The sequence below is a fragment of the Phallusia mammillata genome, chromosome 4 (genome assembly GCF_965637545.1).
Source record: "Phallusia mammillata chromosome 4, kaPhaMamm4.hap1.1, whole genome shotgun sequence".
Classification (NCBI taxonomy): domain Eukaryota; kingdom Metazoa; phylum Chordata; class Ascidiacea; order Phlebobranchia; family Ascidiidae; genus Phallusia; species Phallusia mammillata.
In genome coordinates this window covers 1,416,077-1,441,318 of record NC_137255.1, presented here as the reverse complement: position 1 = coordinate 1,441,318, position 25,242 = coordinate 1,416,077, and the positions used below count along the sequence as shown (strand labels likewise).

General features: G+C 36.3%; 2 protein-coding genes across 5 annotated transcripts in view; both read left to right on the top strand.

Annotated features, from left to right (window-relative positions):
- Positions 1-24,534, top strand: part of LOC145222119 (uncharacterized) — a 38,658-nt gene extending 14,124 nt beyond the window's left edge. For 2 of the 4 annotated variants that reach the window (XM_080088149.1, XM_080088148.1), the window contains exons 10-32: positions 330-1,598; positions 1,689-1,754; positions 1,839-1,880; positions 2,111-2,170; positions 2,601-2,672; positions 2,862-3,061; positions 3,333-4,733; positions 6,210-6,356; positions 6,961-7,071; positions 7,310-7,407; positions 9,228-9,440; positions 9,499-9,737; positions 10,167-10,233; positions 10,650-10,788; positions 13,239-13,298; positions 13,463-13,664; positions 14,237-14,424; positions 19,416-19,557; positions 20,234-20,382; positions 21,094-21,246; positions 21,557-21,892; positions 23,487-23,648; positions 23,775-24,534. In XM_080088149.1, coding sequence (XP_079944275.1) covers positions 330-1,598; positions 1,689-1,754; positions 1,839-1,880; positions 2,111-2,170; positions 2,601-2,672; positions 2,862-3,061; positions 3,333-4,733; positions 6,210-6,356; positions 6,961-7,071; positions 7,310-7,407; positions 9,228-9,440; positions 9,499-9,737; positions 10,167-10,233; positions 10,650-10,788; positions 13,239-13,298; positions 13,463-13,664; positions 14,237-14,424; positions 19,416-19,557; positions 20,234-20,382; positions 21,094-21,246; positions 21,557-21,892; positions 23,487-23,648; positions 23,775-23,801 — 5,543 coding nt within the window. In that variant the 3' untranslated portion in view covers positions 23,802-24,534. Of the gene's footprint in view, positions 1-329; positions 1,599-1,688; positions 1,755-1,838; positions 1,881-2,110; positions 2,171-2,600; positions 2,673-2,861; positions 3,062-3,332; positions 4,734-6,209; positions 6,357-6,960; positions 7,072-7,309; positions 7,408-9,227; positions 9,441-9,498; positions 9,738-10,166; positions 10,234-10,649; positions 10,789-13,238; positions 13,299-13,462; positions 13,665-14,236; positions 14,425-19,415; positions 19,558-20,233; positions 20,383-21,093; positions 21,247-21,556; positions 21,893-23,486; positions 23,649-23,774 lie in introns of those variants that run through there. The other 2 variants (XM_080088150.1, XM_080088151.1) reach the window with 2 other exon arrangements.
- LOC145222125 (uncharacterized) lies at positions 14,431-19,110 on the top strand. Its single transcript, XM_080088164.1, has one exon. It carries the CDS (start codon positions 15,710-15,712, stop codon positions 18,509-18,511), a length of 2,802 nt encoding a protein of 933 aa, XP_079944290.1. The 5' UTR covers positions 14,431-15,709; the 3' UTR covers positions 18,512-19,110.
- Positions 24,535-25,242: the final 708 nt, after the last annotated feature.

Here is a 25,242-nt window from a genome sequence, read left to right as displayed (position 1 = left end):
AACAGCATTTCGGACATTTTGACACAACACGCAAATGTGCAATAAGACAATACCTATGTAATTTTCACTTTTGTTGTTGCGTAACAATTGTTATTTTGGCACCAAATTATGTCGTTACAACTGCACTGTTTGTCGTCACAATTTGAGTGTTTGTGTTAACATAGCAGTTGCAATTGATTGGGAAATTGAAAAGTCCCACTGACTACTTAGATAGGTTATACACATATGCGACGTTTTATTGTTGTAAAAACTAGTTGATGCTTGCCAATAAAACTCGTGCCTATAAAGCTTTCAATCACCTACAAAATAATTATTATTTTTGGTTACAGAAGAGGACCAAGTGGCTGCCATCAAAAATCATCAAGAAAATCATTTGAAAACCCTGCCAGAAAGTGTAGTCCTCTATGATGGAAGTATGCATAGAAACCAAATTCCTGATGTTTGTCCACAATTGCATATCTATGATGCATATATTGGCATTCATCCTAGTGCTCACAACAAACGTTTAGTATCTTTTATTGAGATATTTAACTTACCCTGGAAGAAAAGGTTTATTGCATTAGTTGGTCCACCTGGTGCTGGAAAAACTACTCTTTCCAAACAGTTGGCAAAGTCAAATCAACCAAATGATTCTGCCAAGTTTCTACTTAGGTTTATGGATTTAAATTATAAGCAACCCCTAACATGCAAACAACTTTTTGTTGACTTTCTTTGTCCTGGATTGGATGATGAAACAAAAGAAAATGCATTTCAATGGATGAGGGAAAACGAAAATAAGTGTGTTTTTGTTTTTGATGGATTTGACGAGGCTGGATGGTCACTTGAAAACATGAAACCACATAATGTAGATTATGAAACACCTTTGGCACTAGATCAGCTGATAGCAAATCTTTGTTGCAAAAAGTTGTTTAAAGATTCATTGTTAATTTTTACCTCACGGCCCCATGCCATACTTAAACTCCCATCTGAACTTCGGCCAGATGTCGAAATTTATGTTGATAACCTTACACCAAACGACATGCAAAAGCTGTTCTGGGCTTTTGCAGGAGACAAGGCAGATGAATTATTTGAGATGTTATCCACAAAGACCCCACAGCTCTTAAGTCTTTGCCATAACCCTTTATTACTGCAATGTTTTATTTTTGTCATTTTACATCAAGGTTTACATAAAGTGAAAACGGTTACAGAGGTATTTGAGTGTGTATTAGCGCAACTGAGTCACTCTGAACATGCACGTAACATGGATGTTAGGAAGTTATGGAAACCACTCGGTAAAATGGCATATAAAGGCATGCAGGACGAAATAGTTGTTTTCACTGGAGAAAATCTTGAGGGTCTTAAAGCGTCTGATGTCCAAGATTTCATCATACCGTTTGCTCGTAAATACGGCTTTCCAAGGCAACAACTGTTTGATGATGACCATCTATTTTACTTCTCACATCAAATGTTGCAGGAGGTGTTTGCAGCAAAATACATCTGTCAGTTCATGTCAAATGAAGAATTCCACAAAATCATTCCTGAGGTGGCTGAGGGAGGTCATTGGTCAATGGTTCGGCGTTTCGTGTGTGGGCTATTGCTGGGAGAAAAAAGCAATTTCTGTGAGTAAAAAATTAAGAATAGTTGTGCACTGGAATTATTTTGTACCTGCCCATGTAATATTTTCATGTAATATAAAACATTTCTTTTAGATTTACACCCAACTGTCCATAAAGGCACAACCACCAAACGCAGAAGTAACAAAAAGCAGAAAGAGGGTACTTTTACGTTTGTATGATTAAAAGATATGTTTGTAGGTGCTTTTTGTATGAAATGAAAGCAACATATTCTTACCATTGCAGGTGTGATGGAACAAATGAAAAAGTTGTTTCTTAAGGCAAAAGGTAGATGTTGTGATACAATGTCAAAATTGTGTGTAGTGTCTACTATGTGTGTTTACAGCTGTAAGCAAATATTCTTGTTGTAATCGTGTCCATGTGTGAAGCATCATTTGTGCTCTGTTATGTCTGGATTTTGTGGTGTGTGTTTTTTGACATAATAAAACAAAGTAAATGTGAACTCAGCAACAATTACACTCCATTTTTGTTGATTTTAAAAGCAATATCTGTTTTAGTTAAAGATCAAAGTTCAACATCACAATACCATTACCCTGACGATGAGATACAGAATCAAGGTAATTTCAATAGATTTGAGCAAATAACCTTGTCTGTTGTTTACTGCAGAACCATCATCAAGATGAGAATTTAAATAGAAAAAAAGTGTTTGTTTGGCCATCTGTTTTACATACATATATTTAGTCTAAAACAGAAGTCCTAAATTCCATTATGGGTCCAAAATTTAAACCTGCTGGAAGACTACACTGTAGAAACTTATGTCACAGTATTAAACAAAATAGTGCAGAAAAAAGTCCAAAATGCACATTACATTTTGTCAAATATAAAAAAGACTGCTGATAAACAGAAGTATAGTGGAAGATTCAATTGTGGCATGCAGTGATGTAACAATATAAAATGTGATGAAACTTACTACTCAGGCACCTTAAATGGCCCTAATGAACACATTTTTCAAAATCCTCTGGTCTAAAACTATTTTATGTTTTGCAGTTAAAGCATCAGAGTTTTACAATTTATTAGTAGAACACATTGGAGATTGTGCCGCTCATCATAATGAAAGTGGTAAGTAACCAAGATATGCAATTCATTTTTCTGTACAGCTCAAACTAAAGCTTGTACTTGATTAAACTTGTTTTTTTTCCAAATAGACAGTAGGACTTTTTACGTTAAGCTATTCAGTACACGAAAATGACAAGAAAGCTGTTGCTTATACTAACCTTAAAATCGAATTAACTTCACAGTATTAACTAGGTTTACTGGAGCTGTTAATTGATGCTCTTGAGTGCGATGAAGAAGTTGTGAAATCCATTGTCAATCAACTGTCTGCAAAGTTTGAATTTTGTAACATTCCAGTCTCACGGGGTGTTGCTTCTCTTTTGTCCGGTTATTATCCCATGTTGGTGTTTAACAGAGTTGAAGAGGTAGAAGAAACTGTTCCTCTGATGCACCAGGTAATAAATAATATGCAGCCCCAGTGTACCAAGTGTAAATTTGTTGTTGTGTATAATACCTTACCCTCACTGAGCAATATTTTTGATTAAATTTAATAAAATTTCATGTAGAAATTTATGCAATGTATGGATTTTTAGGCCGTTGTAAAAGTATAAAAGTAGTGCAGAGTTGTCCTGCTTAAAAGGAGACATTGATTGGCACTGAAATAAAATAGAATATGTTGCAATGTAAAAATGTTCACACTATACAACTATCAAGTCTTTTAATTAGCCACACCGGACGCTGAAACAACACAGAGATTTTCAACAACCAAGACTGGTCATGCATCAAGAAAAACAGGATGTACCACAGAAAGTTATGGTCAAACAAAAAGAAAATGATGATAAACAGCATGGAGAACAGGATGAACAACAACAGCAACAAGAGCGCGACGAACAACAACAAGAACAGGATGAACAACAACAGCAACAAGAACGGGACGAACAACAGGATGAACAACAAGAACAGGATGAACTACAGCAAGGACAACAGGGTGAACTACAACAAGAACAGGATGAACTACAACAGGGACAACAGGATCAGCAACAACAAGGGCACCAGGATGAACAACGACAACAGGACGAACAACAACAACAACAGGATGAACATCAACAAGGACACCAGGATGAACAACAACAAGAACGGGATGAACAACCACAAGGACACCAGGATGAACAACAACAAGGACAACAGGTCGAACATCAACAAGAACAACAGGATGAACAACAACAAGGACAACAGGATGAACAACAACAAGGACAACAGAATGAACAACAACAAGATGAACATCAACAAGGACAACAGGACGTACAACAACAGGATGAACATCAACAAGGACACCAGAGCGAACAACAACAAGGACAACAGGATGAACAACAACAGGATGAACATCAACAAGGACACCAGGATGAACAACAACAACAACAAGAACGGGGCAAACAACAACAAGAACAACAGGATGAACATCAACAAGGAGAACAGAGCGAACAACAACAAGGACGACAGGATGAACAACAACAAGGACACCAGGATGGACATCAACAAGGACAACGGGACAAACAACAACAAGGAGAGCAGGATGAACAACAAGGACGACAGGATGAACAACAACAGAGACAACATGATGAACAACAACAAGGACATCAGGATAAACAACAAGGACACCAGAATGAACAACAGCAAGGACACCAGGATAAACAACAACAACAAGGACAACTGAATGAACAACAACAGGATGAACATCAACAAGGACACCAGAACGAACAACAACAACAAGGACAACAGAATGAACAAGGACGACAGGATGAACAACAACAAGGACGACAGGATGAACAACAACATGGACACCAGGATGAACTACAACAAGGACAACAGGATGAACATCAACCAGGACAACAGGATGGCCAACAACAAGGACACCAGGATGAACAACAACAAGGACACCAGGATGAACAACAACTAGGACACCAGGATGAACAACAACTAGGACACCAGGATGAACATCAACAAGGACACCAGAACGAACAACAACAACAAGGACAACAGGATGAACAACAACAGATAGAAGTGGATGAACAACAACAGAAGGAAGAGAATGAACAACAACAGAAAGAAAATAAACCGCAAAAAGAGGTTTGATTACCCTATACCTTTCCTACTTGTACAAACAAATAGTAAAAATATTTATGGGTTCCACAGATGGTAGATGTAGATGTGCATCCCACTTTTTTGTTAATAACCCCATTATTTACCCCACTAGCCCCCTAAAATAGGTATTTTCCCCTGAAGTTTGTCGGACTCGTTTTTATTCTATCAAATGTTTGATGGATTCAGCTGAAATTTACACAGATGGTAGATGTAGATGTGCATCCCACTTTGTTTTTGTTGATAACCCCAGTATTTATTCCCCAACCCCCCTAAAATGTTTTTTTCCCCTCAAAGTTTGTCTGACTCGTTTTGCCATCAAATGCTTGATGGATGTGGCCGAAACTTACAGATGGTAGAATTGGTTATGTAGATGTGCATTCCACTTTGTTTTTGTTGATAACCCCAGTATTTACCCCGCTAGCCCCTAAAATGGGTATTTTCCCCCGAAGTTTGTCCGACTCGTTTTTCTATCAAATGCTTGATGGATGTAGCTGAAACTTATACAGATGGTAGATACAGTTATGTAGATGTGCATCCCACTTTGTTTGTCCGGATAACCTTAATATTTACCCCGCTAGCCCCCGAAAAGGGGTGAGTTTGTAAACAATGTCAGAATTGGCTAAAATTTGGATAGCTTGTAAAGTATGCCAATTATCGTTATTGTGCCATTGCAGTTCGGGGGTTGTTAAAACCCTTTGACGTCAGAAACAGTAACGGTTGTTGCTTAAAACACCTCTAGTGGTTGAAATTTTAAACGTTGGCAGTTTGGTCTGAAATTTTGCAGTACTATTGATTGAGTCATTGTGGTTTCCTACTTTAAAGTTTGTGTGTGTTGAACCTCAATTAGTATTCTAGCTCCCTAAAATGAGTTTTTTAATTTAAATAGTTTTTACTCCATGTAGCATATTTAGATATGCACAGTACCAATCACTGTGTTTGTCTTCACAATACCAAACTTACTCATTGTTATCTATTGAATTGCATTATTTTCAACTTTGCTTGTGTGGGGATGTGTGGGACATTCTCGGACTGGGCTGAAATTTTGCAGTACTATTGATTGAGTCATTGTGGTTTTTATATATTTTTTAGTTTGTGTGTCGAACGCAATTAGTTGCCCTACTAGCCCCTTAAAATGGGTCAGTTTTTTAAAACGGTAAATAGGACATACTTCAAACAATATCTGGGGTGAATCTAATTTTATAGCTTTAAGCCCAGTGCCGATCGCTGTGTTTTACCTTACAACACCTGACTTTTTCATGGTTATCTCTTGAATTGCATTATTTTCAACTTTGCATGTGTGGGGACCCATGGGTTTTTGCCTGCAGAAACAACCAAGGTTATAAAAGACGATGGCTAATATGGGACCCAATACAAAATAAGCATATTTTGACATGAAAAATTTGATTTTTAAAAACAGTCCATTCCACTATATTATTGTCAATACATTTTTTTGCAAAAAAGGTATCTAGGAAAATTGTCATCTATGCGGGAAGAAAAACAACAACAAAAGTTAGCCAATGCATTGTGCAGTCCCCCAAACATGCAGTAGACACTGATGTTGAAATCAAACTTACTTGTTGTTATGAATGGCTTACACAAATTGGCAGTGTAAGTAGTGATATTGCATTTTTTTAGAAAATAATTTTGTGTGCCTATATTTCATGACCATAAAGCGCACCCGATTATGAAGGCGCACTGTCAATAAATTGCTTTGATTAGTCTTTGTTCATACATAAGGCGCACCGGGCTATAGAATGCAACATATTTTAAGGGCGATATAAGAAGTATTCACATCATACAATTATGAGGAGCAAGCGAAATAAAAGTTTACTTGTTACGTAACAAATGTAAGCAAGTCCAATAGTACAATGAGCAAAAGAAAAAATCAGTCTAGTGAATATCACAGTTGCTAGTTGCTTTTACCGTAGTTTACTTTGTAAGACGGTGGTTTATTTACATAATAATAGTATCGGTACTGGAATGTAGGCAATAAAGCACTACTTGATACGTTAGGCGCACCCGGCTTATAAGGTGCACGATCAATTTATGAGGAAAAAAGGATTTAAATTGCGCCTTATGGTCCGTAAAATACGGTAAGCAAAGTTTCAGATAAACACCACGAGCAATAAAATAGATGGCAAGTATTATGTGTTGTGTTATATAGTACTTATTACAGCACTACAGTACTTTATTTATTACTTTACTTTTGCAGAAAGTTATAACTCCAATGTTGATCTTTGAGCCACCTTTATATTGTAAAAAGGACATTTCCATCACATTACCCACATGTTGTAAATTTGTGTCTCCATCTCAAGTTGTTGTGGTAACTATCGATCCTAACAAATAAGCATTTTTGTTCTTACTGTTTTATGCTGGTCAATCTACTTCTTGCCTGAAATTTTAATGAATTTCTACTATAATACATTTTAAGTAACACTAACAATGTTTCCCACAAATAAGATAAAGCACAAATGATTAAGTTATCTTGCAGCTTTTAGCATTCATTTGATTTAAAACGATCACATAAGAACTGCTGATTATTTAATATCAAACTTTTCTAGGTTAAAACTAGCACTAATAGAAAGATTTGGAAGGAAGTGGAAAGAATTAGGTATCAGGATCAAACTAAGTTCACATTCACTACAAAAGCTCTCACAAGGTATTATGTGTCCCCTTCCCTGAAGGAGGCACCTATTGATTTTACTTGATTTGTTTGTTTGTTTGTTTGTTTTCACCCAAAGTTTGTCCGACTTGTATTGTCTTGAAATGTTTCATGGATTTGGATTAAACTTACACAGGTGGTAGATATATTTATGTAGATGTGCATCCCACTTTGTTTGTGTTGATAATCCCAGTATTTACCCGCTAGCCCCTGACATTGTTGAGTTTTAAATCAGTGTTGGAATTGAATGGAATTTGGATAGCTTGTAGAATTTGCCATGTATAGATGTTGATTGTTGTATTCAACTCTGTAGCCCCAACATTTACCCCACTAGCCCTCTAAAATTGGTGAATTTTTTGACAACATTCAAGTTAAATTGAATTTGGACAGCTTGTACAATTTTCTATTTATTGGTGTCGATTGTTGTGTTTTACTCTATTTTGCCACTATTTACTCCTTTGTTTCTTCAAAATATAACATTAAATAGGACAAACAATCTCTAAATTGAATCAGATTTGTACAGTTTGTGCTTTAATTAGCATGATTATTTAAGCCCAGTACTGACCACTGTGTTTTACCTTACAACACCCTTATTTCTCATGGTTATCACTTGAAATGCCTTATTTTCAACTTTGCATGTGTGGGGACCCATGAGTTTCTGCCTGCAGAAATAACTAAGGTTTTATAAAATGATGGCTCATATGGGACCCGATATAAAACAAGCATAGGAAATATATTAACATTCTGAAATAGGTTATAGTGTATATGCAATGACAAAATGTGCTCAGCCACCTTTAATCGATTTTGGTTGATCTAGTGCAGTGCTCGGCAAATACACACAAACAACAAAGGGTTTAAATCAGGGGTCTTCAACCTTTTTAGCAAAATCGATATAATTCGGAAGAGGAGAAACTTATACATTCCACATTAATAACTTACACTAGCTTTACCAAATTAAATGTTGCAAATACTTGCAGTTTGGGAAGCGCCAATAGGCCTATAGAAAGTGTGAAAGCAAAACCAACTTGAGGGAAATTTCCCTAGCCTAAACTCGTTACTGTTGTAGTTAAAAAGTATTCCCCATCACCATATATAGCCCGAATAAAGTGTCACTTGTGGCAAATTAAATGCCCAACCTTGCTCACAAAAAATCAAACAATCGCCAGCAAACACAATTTATTCAAATAGCAGCATGTTCAAGCTGAAGCTCCCCGTGTCCCTGCTGGTGTTTGCAAGACGAATAAAATTCTGCTCGTAAGTTAAAGTTGGAGTTTCAAAGTTCTTGTATATATTTATAAAATTAGTAATGTTGAAACCAGAAGTATCAACTGTTTCAAAAACCCACTTGGCATTAATATTCCGGCTATAACAATAGTATTTTTTGAATGTAGAAATTAGCTGTGCTGTAGCTTTATATTTAAGTTCAACTTTGACAGTAATTTGGTGAATTTTTTTGTGTAATGCCAACATTGGTTGAGTGAAATTTAGCAAATTCATTCCTTACTTATTACCAATATGTTTTACCCTGGATGGCCCACCGGCTCCCAAAACCATTTTGAAACTGCTATACATACTGAAGTACATGATTCTGGAATTTAAAAACATTTTTAAATGGATTATACTTTATTCATTGGTGTATTTTAATTTCGGGACTTTTCGTTCATGTCACTGGAAAAAATGGGTCACCATAAGCATATTGTACAGTTTAGAACAATTTGTTGTATCTGTATCACATTGTGCCTTCTTAATTTTGATTTTTTTTTTGCAAATTAATCTCATAAATTTATAAATGTAACATATTAATTGGCAACATATAGGAAAGCCACCATCTACTTGTTAAGGTTTTTAATTGCATTGCCTGAAGAAGCTTTCGTGTCCCAAAAGGAAAAAGTTGTTTTCGGTGGTTTCCACAAAGAAAAAAGTACAAATGGACAAAAATCATTTGCTTGCATAATTTACGACAGCATCTTAGATCATGATGTTGGGGAGAAAAACTACAACCAATTGTTTAAATGCACAGTTCCTGTTGGGTATGTGTCAAAATTTGTAATTGCATATAACTATGGTAGTAAACATCTTTGTTATTAGGCCAGATACAGATAATGTAACCCTGAAATTAAAACTGGAAAAAGAAAATAGTTCAGCTATTGAAATTGAAAAGGAAGAGCATGGTTTCAGGAACTTTTTTACACTTTCCTTGCATCAAACACAAACGATATTTAACCTTGGTACATGTAAACAAAAAGAAATGTGCAATCTATCACTAAATCCTGTGGAGTTTGATACAAGATTTACCATTCATCAATTTGAACATTTATCACTACAAGGTAAAAAGTTTATTTTATCCTGGATTTTATTATGGACTGCAAATGCACTAAAAGTGCTAATTAATTTACTGTATAAGATTCTTAGCATGTCAAAGTTGCTGGTATTCAAACTTCGCATTCTCTTAGGTTGTGGGACTGCTGATTAGAAATTATTTAAATCCAGTGGTGGGATTCAGCCGTTTTGCACTGGTTCTGTAGAACCGTCTCGCGAAATTTTATGAGAACAGCGTATCGGTTAGCATTACTGGTTACTGTCAATGGATTTTTGCAAGACCCGGCTGAAAAAAAATGGCTTTTGTGATAGAAGCTGACAAACAATTTGAATCCTACCACTGTTTAAATCTGTATTTAAAAAAAAACAAGTGGTGTAAAGTAAGCAAAAAATATGTGTTTTAATAAAAAAAATTTGCACATGCTGACTCTTAACAGGCCCAGGAAAATTTTCTTATGAGAAAGACTGGAAAATTGGAGAAGGATTGGCAAGTACAGTTTATATGTAAGTGGTTGCTGTTGTTTATGAGTTGATTAAGTCAGCATAACTAATCAGAAAGCACTTTTGGTTCTTTCATGTAGGTTGTCTCTATTTAGGACTAAAATTTACAAAATTTCCCACTAGTGCTTAAAATATTTTTAAAGCATTTACTTGCTGCTAAAACTGGTCATGACTAGAGATTTACTGAATATTTGGTTTCCTGAGATTATTTGGCCGAATTGGCTATTTTTACAAAATTCAGTTACGGCTAGATAATTTGTTGCGATTTGGCTGAAACCGAATCTTTTACGAAAACAAATTTAAAGTATAAAACCTGTCTTTCTAGTCTTTTGAGATATATTTCTAGTTTAAATAGAGTTTTTATTACTGTACAAACCAAGAATGATTTCCAGCTTGTTTAAAAAGTAACTCCCTTGCAGGTGTAAAGATTCTAATGGAATAGACTTGTTGGCTGTCAAATCCATGCTCAAAAAATTATGCCCAAAAGCTGAGGAGGAATTGAACACTTTACGTAGTTTCGGTTCTTCAAAGTATTTGTTGAATTATGTATCAAGTGAGGTAAAAATACTACGCTAACAAGAAATTTTCCAAAAAATCGGCAACACTGCATTTTGTTATTTTTGTCATCTTCTCTAATGGAAAATACTGAACAAGCGTTTCGTTCACCAGTTTGCATATTTAACAAATTTCTCGTTCAACTGATGTGATGCTAAACAAAATACTAGGTGTTTTTTTCAAGAACTTGTATTTTTGCTAACGTTTCGCCCACCAGAACGGTAGGGCTTCTTCATAGCAATGACTGATGTGTTGGCTCGCAGCCCTACCGTCCTGGTGGGCGAAACGTTAGCAAAAATACAAGTTCTTGAAAAAAACACCTAGTATTTTGTTTAGCATCACACCAGGTGAACGACAAATTTGTTAACTCTTGTCTGATGTTTGCTTTATTTTGGTGCACAACATAGTTATGACATTTGCTAAATAGTCCATAGTCATTATGGGTCCCCTTCCTTGAAGGGGACACATATTGATTTTACTCAAAATGTTTTTTTCTTCCCAAAGTCAAATGTTTGATGGATTTGGCTGAAATTTGCACAGATTGTAGATATAGTTATGTAGATGTGCATCCCACTTTGTTTTTGTTGATAACCCTAGTATTTATCCCGCTAGCCCCCTAAAATGGGTATTTCCCCCCGAAGTTTGTCCGACTCATTTTTCCATCAAATGTTTGATGGATTTGGCTGAAGTTTACACAGATGGTAGATATAGTTATGTAGATGTGCATCCCACTTTGTTTTTGTTGATAACCCCAGTATTTATCCCGCTAGGCCCCTAAAATGGGTATTTTTACCCAAAGTTTGTCCGACTTGTTTTTCCATCAAATGTTTGATGGATTTGTCTATAATTTGCACAGATGGTAGATATAGTTATGTAGATGTGCATCCCACTTTGTTTTTGTTGATAACCCCAGTATTTACCCCGCTATCCCCCTAAAACGGGTATTTTTCTCCCGAAGTTTGTCCGACTCGTTTTTCCATCAAATGTTTGATGGATTTGGCTAAAATTTACACAGATGGTAGATATATTCATGTGGATGTGCATCCCACTTTGTTTTTGTTGATAACCCCAGTATTTACCCCGCTAGGCCCCTAAAATGGGTATTTTTACCAAAGTTTGTCCAACTCGTTTTTTCATCAAATGTTTGACGGATTTGGCTATAATTTGCACAGATGGTAGATATAGTTATGTAGATGTGCATCCCACTTTGTTTTTGTTGATAACCCCAGTATTTACCCCGCTAGCCCCTTAAAACGGGTATTTTTCTCCTGAAGTTTGTCAGTCTCGTTTTTCCATCAAATGTTTGATGGATTTGGCTAAAATTTACACAGATGGTAGATATATTCATGTGGATGTGCATCCCACTTGGTTTGTGATGATAACCCCACTATTTATCCCGCTAGCCCCCTAAAATGTTTTTTTTTCACCCATAGTTTGTCCGACTCTTTTTTCCATCAAATGTATGATGGATTTGGGTGAAATTTGCACAGATGGTAGATATAGTTATGTAGATGTGCATCCCACTTTGTTTGTGTTGATAACCCCAGTACTTACCCAGCTAGCCCCCTAAAATGTTTTTTTACCCCGCAAAGTTTGTCCGACTCGTTTTGCCATCACATGTTTAATTGATTCGGATGAAACTTACACATATGGTAAAGATAGTTATGTAGATGTGCTTCCCACTTTGTTTGTGTTGATAACCCCAGTATTTACCCCGCTAGCCTTCTAAAATGGGTGAGTTTTTAAACAGTGTCAGAATTGGCTGAAATTTGGATTTCTTGTATAGTATGCCATTTATAGGTGTTGATTGTTGTGTTCAACCCTGTAGTCCTAACATTTACCCCACAAGTCCCCAAAGTGTACTATGCTCAAAATACCTCTAGTGGTCAAAATTTTAAACATTCTTTGATTGGGCTGAAATTTTGCAGTACTATTGATTGAGTCATTATGGTTTTTATATATTTTTTAGTTTGTGTGTCGAACGCAATTAGTTGCCCTACTAGCCCCCTAAAATCGGTCAGTTTTTTAAAACGTTAAATAGGACATACTTTAAACAATATTTAGGTTGAATCTAATTTTATAGTTTGTATTCTACATAGTATTATTATTTAAGCCCAGTGCCGATCCCTGTGTTTTACCTTACAACACCCGACTTCCTCATGTTTATCTCTTGAATTGCATTATTTTCAACTTTGCATGTGTGGGGACCCATGAGTTTTTGCCTAATCCCAGAAACTAATAAAGTTAAAAATGATGATGGCTAATATGGGACCCAATACAAAATAAGCAAAGGAAATATATTTATGTTTTAAAATAGGTTATAGTGTATATGCAAGGGCAATATGTGCTAAGCCACCCTTCTAGTTTTAAGTTTTCTTTACTGCATAAAAAAATTCCAAATTACAATTTTATTTGTTTGTGGACTAGCTCCTCCACTGATCATTTTTTAACAGCATACAGAAGATGGGTTACTTGATGTCTGGACTGAGCTGTGCGAAGGAGATGTAGACAAGGTTTGTACAACTTTAATCTCTGCAATAACATGTTGTAACATTTTTAACAAAGTCTGACTTGGATAAGATTGGGACAATTTTACCTTGTGTAGCATTGTAATGTATGAGGAAGCCATTTTTCAGTATTTTAACCCTTTATTTATCATTTTGTTGTGTTTTGTCAGTTTATTAAGTGCTGCCAGTGTAAGTGTGAAGGAAAATCTAGTTCAGAATGGCCCAAACGTCTTTCCAAAACTGTAGAAGAATTTAATGAACATGGAGTACATTCCAAACAGCATTATTTGTCATACTTCAATGGATTATCAACAATGAATATTGCCAAACAAATGGTGGAGGGAATCTTCAAATTGCATTCTTTAAAATATGGTAATAAAACTTTTTTTGGGTGAAAATAAATATTGGCCCTTTCCTGAAGAGGACGCTTATTGTTTTCTGTCTAACACCGGTACGTTTTACTTGTTTCGCTAAGAAACCCCCCCCCCCCCCACACACACACACCCAAAAGAAAAAAATATAAAAACAGTTTACTCACTAAAGTACGTACTCCTAGGAAATGAAACCAGTAAGAAATTAAACCTGCAATGTGTTAAATCTTGCACAACAAAAAGAATGTTAAAGCTAGAGAGTAAACTCTCATGAGATCAGATTATTTTTTATGATCTTATTTACTACTTATTGTATGATATTAAAATGATGTAAAAAAGTGGATAAGATGTTGTTTGATCTAGTACTATATTTAAGTTCTTTAAAATCTAAAAATAATTGCACTATAATAATACTGTTATCAATTGGCACATGCACATGTGTTAGTCTCTGATTACAAAAACAATCTTGCTATTAGGTTTATTGTAAATTGGAAAAAATATGTAAATGCTAATATATGGAAAAGCATCTGCTGTTGTATGAGAATTAAAATTCGGGTCTGTTTATATTTGTAGTTCATCGTGACATAAAACCTTCAAACTTTTTACTGCAAAAACAACCCAACGAAACATCGGAAATTTATGTTAAAACTTGTGATTTTGGATTGACCAGACGTATGGACACAAAACTCTCCACAAAACCAAGTGGAACAGCTTCATTCAAGCCACCAGAAGTTTTAAAGTGTATCAGTACACTTATCCCGGTATTAAAAGTGGCAGTTGGGGAAGAGTAATGTCAGTTTTTGTTATCCGATCTTAACTACCAGCCCCCTTTCCCTGAAGGGGACACATATTGATTTTACTCAAATTGTTTTTGTTTTTTCTTTTTTTTCATCCCAAAGTTTGTCCGACACGTTTTTCCATCAAATGTTATACGGATTTGTATGAAATTTACACTTTGTTTTTATTGATAACCCCAGTATTTACCCTGCTAACCCCGTAAAATGGGTTATTTTTATGGGTCCCCTTCCCTGAAGGGGACACATATTGATTTTACTCAAATTGTTTTTTTCTTTTTTTTCTCCCTAAAGTTTGTCTGACTCGTTTTTTCATGAAATGTTTGATGGATTTCGATGAAATTCGCACAGATGGTAGATATAGTTATGTAGATGTGCATCCCACTTTGTTTGTGTTGATAACCCCACTATTTACCCCGCTAGTCCCCTTTTACCCCAAAGTTTGTCTGACTCGTTTTGCCATCAAATGTTTAATGAATTTATATGAAACTTACACAGATGGTAGGTATAGTTATGTAGAGAGGTTTTATAGTGAGGTTTTAAACAGTGTCGGAATGGGCTGAAGTTTGGATAGCTTGAAGAAGAGGCCATTTATAGGTGTTGGTTGTTGTGTTCAACCCTGTAGCCCCAACATTCACCCCACTAGCCCCCAAAGTGTAAAACGTATTTGTATGTTATTGAGCACCACAAACGAAAGATTTCTGTGGCCCAATAGTGTTACAAGGGCAAAGCAGTTGTGTGTTACTTGTGTTTGTGGGTTTCTTGTTGGACGTTTTTGTGGCATGGCAGTTAGGGGGTTGTTAATAGCCCTATGTAGTCAGAAGCATTAATGGTTGTTGCTCAAAACACCTCTAGTGGTCAAACCTTTAACATTGGCGGATTGGGCTCAAATTTTGTAGTACTATTGATTGAACTTCGCCAAGGACGGTCCCAAGCCCGGCTGAAAAAGAAGGAGGGTTGGGCGTCGGGCCAGCAACCCGACCCCGTAAAACAATTTACCGCTACAGAAACAGCAAGAAGAGTTACTACTTTAAGCAGTGGCAGGAATGTGTGTTCGACCCAATCATTCATGACGGGCCAGGGTGAAAGCCCCAGGGAAGCTCTGGTCCCGATGAAGAGCAACATATTCTCTGCTACAACAATTACAAAACTAGCAACCTGAAATGTAAGAACTTTGTTCCAATGTGGAAAATTGGCGCAAGTATTGCGCGAGTTTCACACCTACGGATTAAATATTCTCGGTGTTAGTGAAATGAGATGGATTGGAAGTGGCAAACTGACTAGCGAGGGAAAGACAGTTGTCTTTTCGGGACACAACAAACAGCATATACATGGTGTTGGGTTCGTGCTGGACCATGAAGCAAATCAGGCATTGGTTGGATGGAAACCAATCAGTGATCGAATAATTACTGCACGTTTTCACTCGCGCCATGGGAAAACATCTATTGTTCAGGTGTATGCCCCTACAGAAGAGGCAGAAGAGTCAGAAAAGGATTTGTTTTATGACCAGCTCCAGGATACATTAAATGGTATCCCTAAACATGATCTACAATTATTAATGGGCGATTTTAACGCACAGATTGATGGAAACAGAGCTGGTTGGAGTGACATCTTAGGACCATTCGGTGTAGCAAGCAAAACTAACAACAACGGGCACAGACTTCTTACCATCTGCAGTACAAACGAGTTATGTATAGGGAACACTTTTTTTAATCACAAACGAATACACAAGCAAACCTGGAAATCCCCAAACGGCAAAACAACAAGTGAAATTGACTACATTTGCATATGCAGAAGATGGCGCAGCGCACTGCAGGATGTACGTAGCTGCAGAGGTGCAGACGTAGCCTCCGATCACTACCTCGTCAAAGGGTCACTGAAACTAAAACTGAAAAAAATTATCAAACACAGTGGAACAAAACCATACGACCTTATAAAACTAAAAGATCAAAAAATAGTAAAAATATTTCACAAAAATTTGAGCACAAGATTCCAGGCTGTACAAGTAAAAGATAATATTGAAGAGCAATGGAAACAATTTCAAAAAATAGTGACAACAGCTGCAGATCAAACCCTCGGCAGAAGGCGCGGGACGAGAAGGGAAAGCTGGATTCGACCACAAACATGGGCACTGATTGATCAGAGAAGAAAGATTAAACATCAAAGGGAAAGCGCCAAATCTTCTGATGAATACTGGAAGATAGAAAAACAGTACGAACAAGCACACAAAGTTGTTAAAAAGAGTTGTAGAGACGACAAAAAGTTTTGGACTGAAACGCTATGTGCGGACGCACAGAAAGCAATGAACAGAAATGACACTAGAGCGCTATTTGGAATAATTAGGCATCTGACAAAGACAGGAAAAAGCTCCAGTGTACCAATTAAGGACAAAACTGGAAAAACTCTTCTAACCGAGGAAGAACAAAACATGCGATGGTACGAACACTTTAAGGAAATTCTGAACCAACCAGAACCTTACGAACTGCCTACTTTTGAAGATGAAGATGGACCAACGATGGAAGTAGATATGGGTGACATCACAACAGAAGAAATTTCCAGTGCACTGAAAAAACTCAAAAACAACAAAGCTGCAGGTCTCGACCAAATTTCTGCTGAGATGCTAAAAAATGGAGGGAATGCACTGATTGCACAGTTGACAAAGCTATGCAACTTATGTTGGAAAATGCAGACTGTACCATCTGATTGGAAAAAAGGAGTAATTGTGAAACTTCCAAAAAAGGGAAATCTAGGCATTTGTGGTAATTGGCGAGGAATCACACTGCTATCTGTTCCAGGGAAAGTGTTCTGCTGCGTGCTTCTGCACAGATTAAAGACATCCTTAGATGAGAAGTTGAGAGAAGAACAGGCAGGCTTTCGATACAACAGGTCGTGCTGTGACCAGATCTTTGTTCTCAGAAACATTGTGGAGCAGTGCCTTGCATTTCAGAAACCCCTGTTTGTCAACTTCATTGACTTCAGGAAGGCATTTGATAGTGTGCATCGCAACACTGTATGGCAGGTGTTACAAAAATACGGTGTTCCACTCAGGTTTATAGATACCTTCAAAAACATCTACGAAGGATCGAGCTGCTGCGTAAAAGTTCAGTCAGGAAACACAGAGTTCTTTAGAATCAACACAAGTGTGCGCCAAGGCTGTGTCTTATCACCCCTACTATTCATTACCACTATCGACTATGTGATGAGAAAGGCAATGAATTATCCAAAGTTCGGCATCTCATGGACAAACCACAAGCGTCTTACAGATCTCGACTTTGCAGATGACATCGCCTTGCTCGCAGAGTCGATGACAGATCTTCAAGAAATGACCAACTCATTTGCCAAAAATGCAGCAACAGCCGGTCTGTCGATCAACAGCGACAAGACTAAGTTACTTCGAGTTGGAGGGGAAACTCAGTCCAACGTACATTTAACCATCAATGGAATTGAGCCTATTAACAACATCACAAGCTTTACCTATCTTGGCAGTGTGTTCACAACAGATGCTGATGTGGAGGCCGACATAAATGCCCGCATCGGAAAAGCTGCTTCGGCCTTCAGAAGGCTCAAAACAGTTTGGTCAAGCTCGAAGGTTTCGAAACTGGTAAAGATCAAACTGTACCAGTCAATTGTAATGCCCACCGTTCTATATGCCAGTGAAACCTGGAAAATGACAGTCAAGCTGAAAAAGCACATAAACGCTTTCCATCAGCGTTGTCTTCGAAGGATCCTAAATATCACATACAAGGACCACATTACAAATGATGAGGTGTACCAAATTACCAAGCCTTTATGCGCCATCATGTCGACGCGGAGATTTAGACTTGCAGGGCATGTGTTACGCATGTCAGACGAACGGGCTCCAAAAATCGCTATGAGCTGGACACCGCAAGGGAAAAGAAAAAGAGGTAGACCAAAGCTTACCTGGAGGGAGACTTTCCGCAAAGATCTAGAAATGAGAGGGTTAAACATAAAGGAGATAGAGGAAATTGCAAAAGACAGAAAAAAGTGGAACAATCTTGCTGCCCAATGCGCCCAAGAGCGTGGGAAACTATAATAATAATAATTGATTGAATTATTGTGGTTTCATAGTATTATTATTTAAGCCCAGTGCTGATCACTGTGTTTTACCTTACAACACCTGACTTTCTCATGGTTATCTCTTGAAATGCATTATTTTTAACTTTGCATGTGTGGGGACCCATGAGTTTCTGCCTGCAGAAACAACTAAGGTTATAAAAGACGCTGGATAATGTGGGACCCAATACAAAATAAGCATAGGAAATATATTAATGTTTTAAAATAAGTTATAGTGTATAGGCAATGACAAAATGTGCTAAGCCACCCTTTTAGTTATAATTCAAATTTACACATATTATGATTAGGTATGTGACATTGTTCACTGTGAATTTTACCTTTTTTTGCCCCATTTGTTCACCAACCAACCATTTGAACATTAAATTTTTAAACAGCTTTACTTATTAAAGTATGTGACTGTCATATGCAGTAGCAGTTTTATGAGCATTGGATTGGTGTGTTGTAAAGTGTTTTTATGTATATGTCACCATTAGATTATCAAGTAGGTCACACCTAAGATCTGCAAACATAAAAATGTGTAAAAAATGAGTAAATAAAAGAAGTTCTTACTGTAGTAAATGCCTTGGACATTCCTATGATTCTGAGAAAATACATTTTTAGGTGATTGGGAGTGTTTCATTCTTAAAAAACCAATTTGTCAGTGCTTATAATAATTTGAGATATTCTGGACCAAGAGATAACTGCTCCACATTTCATAACTCACTTAGGACATAAAAATACCTGCTAAAACAACCGTTTTTATGAACTTTTTAAAATTATTAGTATGGAGACAAAATTTCTCCCAAAACCAAGTGGCACCTATTTATTCAAGCCATCACAAATTTTAAACTACAAGATTGCGTAAAAACGTAACTGTATTTTAGGATGCAAAATCTGATGTTTTTGTATTGGGATTGACTTTGTTCTTCACCATCACAGAAGGCAATCATCCTTTTGGGGATGACATCACTGACCAGGACTACAATATTAAGAAAAACAATGGACCAAATTTTAAAGATTTGAATGGTACAGCTAAAAACACATCAGGGTTCTACAAAAGATGTCACTGTTTTGAAATAGGCTGAAGATAAAGTATCGTAATATATATTAGAAAAATTTAATACAGTTATGTGGTATAACATTTTTTTAGTTTCACTGGTTTATTTGTAAAACTTTTTGGTTAAAAAAAGTAGGCAAGCAGTGGTGTAACCGACTGAAAGTAAGAAAGAAGGCAATGAACTACTGATGTTCTAAACCTGATGGATTTAAAGGACACTTGCAAGTCAAAAAATTAATTGCTATGGTTACACTATTATTAAACTAAGGTTGTGTTTGGAAACAAATGAACTTTCAAGCACATTTGACCAGATTTTACCCTGTCTTTTATCTGACCTGCCTGCTTGTAGAGTGCCAGTTTCATGCTGTGATTTCTAATACATTTTAACAACAACACTGACAAGTGGCCGTAAAAATCAAGTACTTTTGATAACAGTGTTTGTGCTACATACATTTTGTACTACAAATAGTTTATTTACTATGATCTGTACATAGTAAAATATTGATCTAGTTCTCCTTAATGGTGATAAAAATTAAATGTTTACTGTCGGTATTGTCCTGCTGGCATCAGAATAAAATGTTTTTTGTTGTTAACTCTTTGAAAAGTCGCCTCAGTCTTTGGTTAATGTATCAACTTGCTTTCCAGACATGCAACTAGATGAGGAAATAAAAATTAATTGGTGTGGATTATTACAATGGATGCTGCAACATGATCCAAAAAATCGACCCACAATGAAAGAAGTGAAGTGTCATCCGGCGCTTTGGAGCTATGAAGAAAAGATCATGTTTATTGAGGTTTGTTCCGCTGGGTTTTCTAGTAGGGATTTACTAGGGTTAATACAGTGGTTCCCAACTTGTGGTATGTGTACCAATACAGGATTCCTGGTGGTACATGAACACCTTTCGGTATTTTTGCACACAAATTGACTATTCTGACATATAACATTTGTTACTTAAAACACCAGTTTGTGTGTCATTTGCTATGTTGGTGCAAAATTAGGATGCTAGTAACTTTTTGTACACAAAATCCTTTGTCTTGAATTGTTTTGTCAAAACTAAAACAAAAACGATTCTGTAGGCACCATCAACCTAGTTTCCAGGGAATTAGAGTGTACTGCAAGTGCAAGACATGAATTAAATTTTAAATTCTTTTGTATAATGTCGAAACTAAATAATGTCTTATGAAATATTATGTCAAAAGATGTTTTGCCTCACATTAATCAGCAGATTGAAAGCCAGCAGTTACAAATTTTGCGTTAGTGTGCTGATCCTTCGTTGTACTACATATCAAGCATTTAGATTGTAACAGTTGTCTGATTAAAAAAATACTTTTTTCTAAGCATGGTTGGTGCTTTCTAAGCCACCATGATGATGCGTAACCTGAAATGTGCCCACAAAAAGGTTGGGAATCACTGGGTTAATACCATAGTGGTCGTATAAGTTCAGAGAAACATTTACATACAAGAGCACATGGGCTAATTTAAAAAATGTGTATTTGGTTTTTAGGTAGTTGCCAACCTAACTGATGAATACAGAGCCCAAGAGAAAAAACAAATTAAAAAGGTTAAAAAAGAAGACAGGAAAAAAAAGGCACTAGCAAAAAAAGCAAACCCTGGCCAGCAGGCAAAAAAACAGAATGAAGAAGTAAAAGATAAAAAGGTATCGGCATACATAGTATTGCTAAAAAATTCTATTTAGCTAGATTTAAAAATTGTTCTTTTATTTATGCTTGACTGAGTTTGATGCATAACTGATTTTGCCATGTAACAAGTGGCATGTTGCATGATTTTCAATCTGTTCAGTTGCAGTTGGTGTGTGCAGTTGTAGATGACTTAGTGTGTTTACTTTGAATGTGTTTATATGTCAACTATTGTATGTGTGTTCTGCAAATAATGTTTATTAACAATCTGTGTATGATATACATAGCTCATGTTTTTGAAACCATCTGAAGACTTGTTATTGTTGACAGGACTGTAAACTGGTTGCTGCCACGGGTGATGAGCTAGAGGCAGAGGAAAGTGTTAACCGAAATTCAACACAGAATGATGGTGCGGTGACTTTTAGTGAACCATCAACCTCACAAAAACAAGAAGCTGAGCCAATTGATATATCTGCATCAAATAATCAACAAGCATCTGTGCCACTGGCAGCAAATAGGCCTCGTGAAACTCAACCATGTTCATTTTTTTATATTAACGAAGTTGTTGATATTGATAAAAGGGTCGAGAAACTAAAGGAGGTGTTTGATCCAGTGAATGCACCTTCATCACCAGTGTGGAAGAAGATCAATGATACAAGGAATTTGGTAAAGTTTTTTATGTGTTGCTCTATTGCAGTGTTTCCCAACAGTGGGGTTTGCCAGGGGGTACATTGATTCAAAGTAGAAGAAGATTTTCAAGCTTAAATAAGGAGTTATTATGGGTCACCTTCCCTGAAGAGGACGCATCTTGATTTCACTCAGTTTTTTTTTTCTTTTTTTTCTCTTTTTTTTTCTTTTTTCTCTCGTGAAGTTTGTCCATGCACTTTTGGCATGAAATCTTTGATGAATTTGGATAAAACTTTCACAGATGGTAGACATATTTATGCAGATGTGCCATTTGCTTTGTTTGACTTGATAACCCCAGTATTTACCCCGCTAGACCCCAAAGTGTAAAACGTTTTTGTATGTTGGTGCGCACCACAAACGAAAAATTTCTGTAGTGTAATAGTACAATAAAGGCACCAGTACATATGGTGTTTGTGCATTACTTGGTGGACGTTTTTGCACATACCAGTCAGAGGGGTATTAACAGCCATATGACGTCAGAAGCGTTGACGAATGTTGTCAATAACACCTCTAGTGGTTAGAATCTTAAACATTGTTCGATTTGGATAAAATTTTACGTGACTGTTAATTGGGTCATCGTGGTTACATATTTTACACTTTTGGGTGTTAAACCCCTTCAGTTACCCCACTGACCCCCTAAAATGGGTGAGTTTTTTAAACGGTGTCAGAATTTAGTGAAATTTGAAATACTTGCAGAATTTGTCATTTATAGGTGTCAATTGTTTTATTTAACCCTGTAACCCCAATATTTACCCCTCTAACCCCCTAAAAAGGGTAAATTTTGTAAACAATGTCAGAATTGAATGAAAGCTTGTAGAATGTGCTATTTATAGGTGTAGAATGTTGTGTTCAACCCTGTTGCCCCAAAATTTACCCCACTAGCCCCCACCCCAAAAAAAATGGTTCAATTTTTTAAACAATGTCTGAATTGAATGAAATTTGGACAGTTTGTAGAGTGTACCATTTGTAGGTGTTGGTGTTCTGTTAAACTCTGTAGTACCTATCATTTACTCCACCAGACTCCTAGAGTCATGTACCTTTCACCATTAATAGGATCTGATTGTTGTGTTTTAGCCTATTTTCTCACTATTTAACACTTTTTTCTCAGATAGTCATAAAATAAAAAAACTTCAAAAGGTATGAATGGAATGAATTTAAATAGTTTTTACTCCATATAGCACATTTATTTATGCACAGTACTGATCACTGTGTCTGATGATACAATGCCAAACTTTCTCATGGTTATCTCTTGAAATGCATTATTTACAACTTTGCATGTGTGGGGACCCATGAGTTTCTGCTTGCGGATACAACTAAGGTTATAAAAGACAGTGGATGATATGGGACCCAATATAAAATAAGTGTCGGATGTAAATATATGTTAAGAAATAGGTCACAGTGTATGTGCAATGGCAATATGTGCTAAGCCACCCTTCTAGTTTTGTATGGAGAATTATAAAATGGGTCTGTAATACAACCAGGTTGGGAACCACTTGTCTAATGGGAAGAATTTTAATCTTACTGTATTCCAAAATATATTTATAAACAAGAGTTTGTTTTTTAAATTTGCTAGAATCAACATGAAAGACTGCTTGGAAGAAAACCTGAAATTGGTTTGGGTGAAAAAACAGACTGGAAAATGTTTTATGAGCACTGCACTAAAGGTTGCCCTGATTTGTTGTTATGGCTATATGCTCTGTTTGGAAACATGGAACAATCAGAAAATTTTATGGAGGTAAATACTGACACAAATGAATGCTAAACTGATAAAGTTTTAGTTGTCCTATTTTTAATCACCTAATTACCGAAATAAATAACATAGTTTTAGGTTATATTTTTGTTGGGGTTTTTTATTTTACAGAATGTCCTGCAAAAAGACAGAGGGTGAAGTATTTTAAAACAAAAATAGAAAATTGTGTCATGAGAAAACCTTTTGTTGAACTGAATCATCTGTGGCAGACACAAGACATCAATGTTTTTAGGTTTTTTAAAGTCACCATTGTATAGAATTTTAAATGAGTTTGCTTTTTGTGTGATGTTTACTGCTTGCAATTCCATTGTCCATGTTAATGGACTTCAGACAAACCTGCTTAGCAAATTTAAATTAGTAGATGTTTTTCAACAAGTTCAGGTTTCGCTTTTTTAGTGTTTTACTATTTTCGCTGTTTGTTTGATTATTTGTATTTTATTATTATACTATTTAACACATAACTATGTTCTGTGTTTGTTGGCATGAACAATCGAAATGTAATTTTTTTTCTACTTACTCTTTCTGTTAATAAGTTGTAAAACTGACCCAACTGCTCAGCGGTTGTAAAACTGTGCAAAATTTATTTCCTTACCTATGAATTGTGCCTTATGGCTTCATTTTTGTATTAATTTACATTTGCAAGTAAGACTTTGTTACGAGTTTTTTAATCTTTTTTGTTTACACTGTAAATGTTTCTGTAACATTCTAATAATATTAAAATAGCAACATAAAATGATCAGTAATTGTTTAAATTGTTTTACATTTCAATCCACTTTTGCTGTGATAGTCAGTTTTTTAAATGTTCGACCACCTTGTGGTTATTTTTCATGTCACTTAATGCAAATTATCCAATAAATTGATTTGACTTGTGTTTCTAGTCGCAAGCAGTGTAACAAAACCAGTCCTAAAACAATTCCTAAATAGGCTTAGTTTAACCTTTAATTACTGTAAAGTAAACACGTATAAATGCAAAAAAGGCACGAAAATTGGTAAAAAACGCCTTCTGACCACCCGCATAAAACACCTTCCTGAAATCACCCATAGCTTAAATGCAGACTGCTTTTGAAAGCACAATTTAGTTTAGTGCAAACGGTGCAATTCATAGGATTTATCGAATGTACTGCAGAGAAATGAAATTCTTAGGTTTTTAAGGCAATTTATTCCAATGTCCTATTTAACTGGGGTGTGACTGAGCACCTGTTCCCGCGTGTCAAAACTTACCCCCCTGTTTAAATTTTTTCTGTCGGCACCAATGGCACGTACAACCCTGAGGGGCATAAAGAGTTTGCTGGCCTGTAGGCACATTTGATAAGTGGCCTGAAAATCAGGGTTGCCAAATAAATAAATAGAATTATCAGTGTTGTACTGATTTTAAAGTGGCCATGATTTTTGACTGGCCTGTAGGCATGTGCCTACTTTGCCTAAAGGTTAATCCAGCACTGCTCAGGGGAAGTGGACCAGGCAGGCTGGGCCATTGCCAATTTTTGAATGGCTGAAATTGCCGACCAGCGAGTTAGAGCTACTCAAGTCGGTAGAGCCACTAACACTGAGCATAGGCTGGCCCCAGACCTGAGAACTT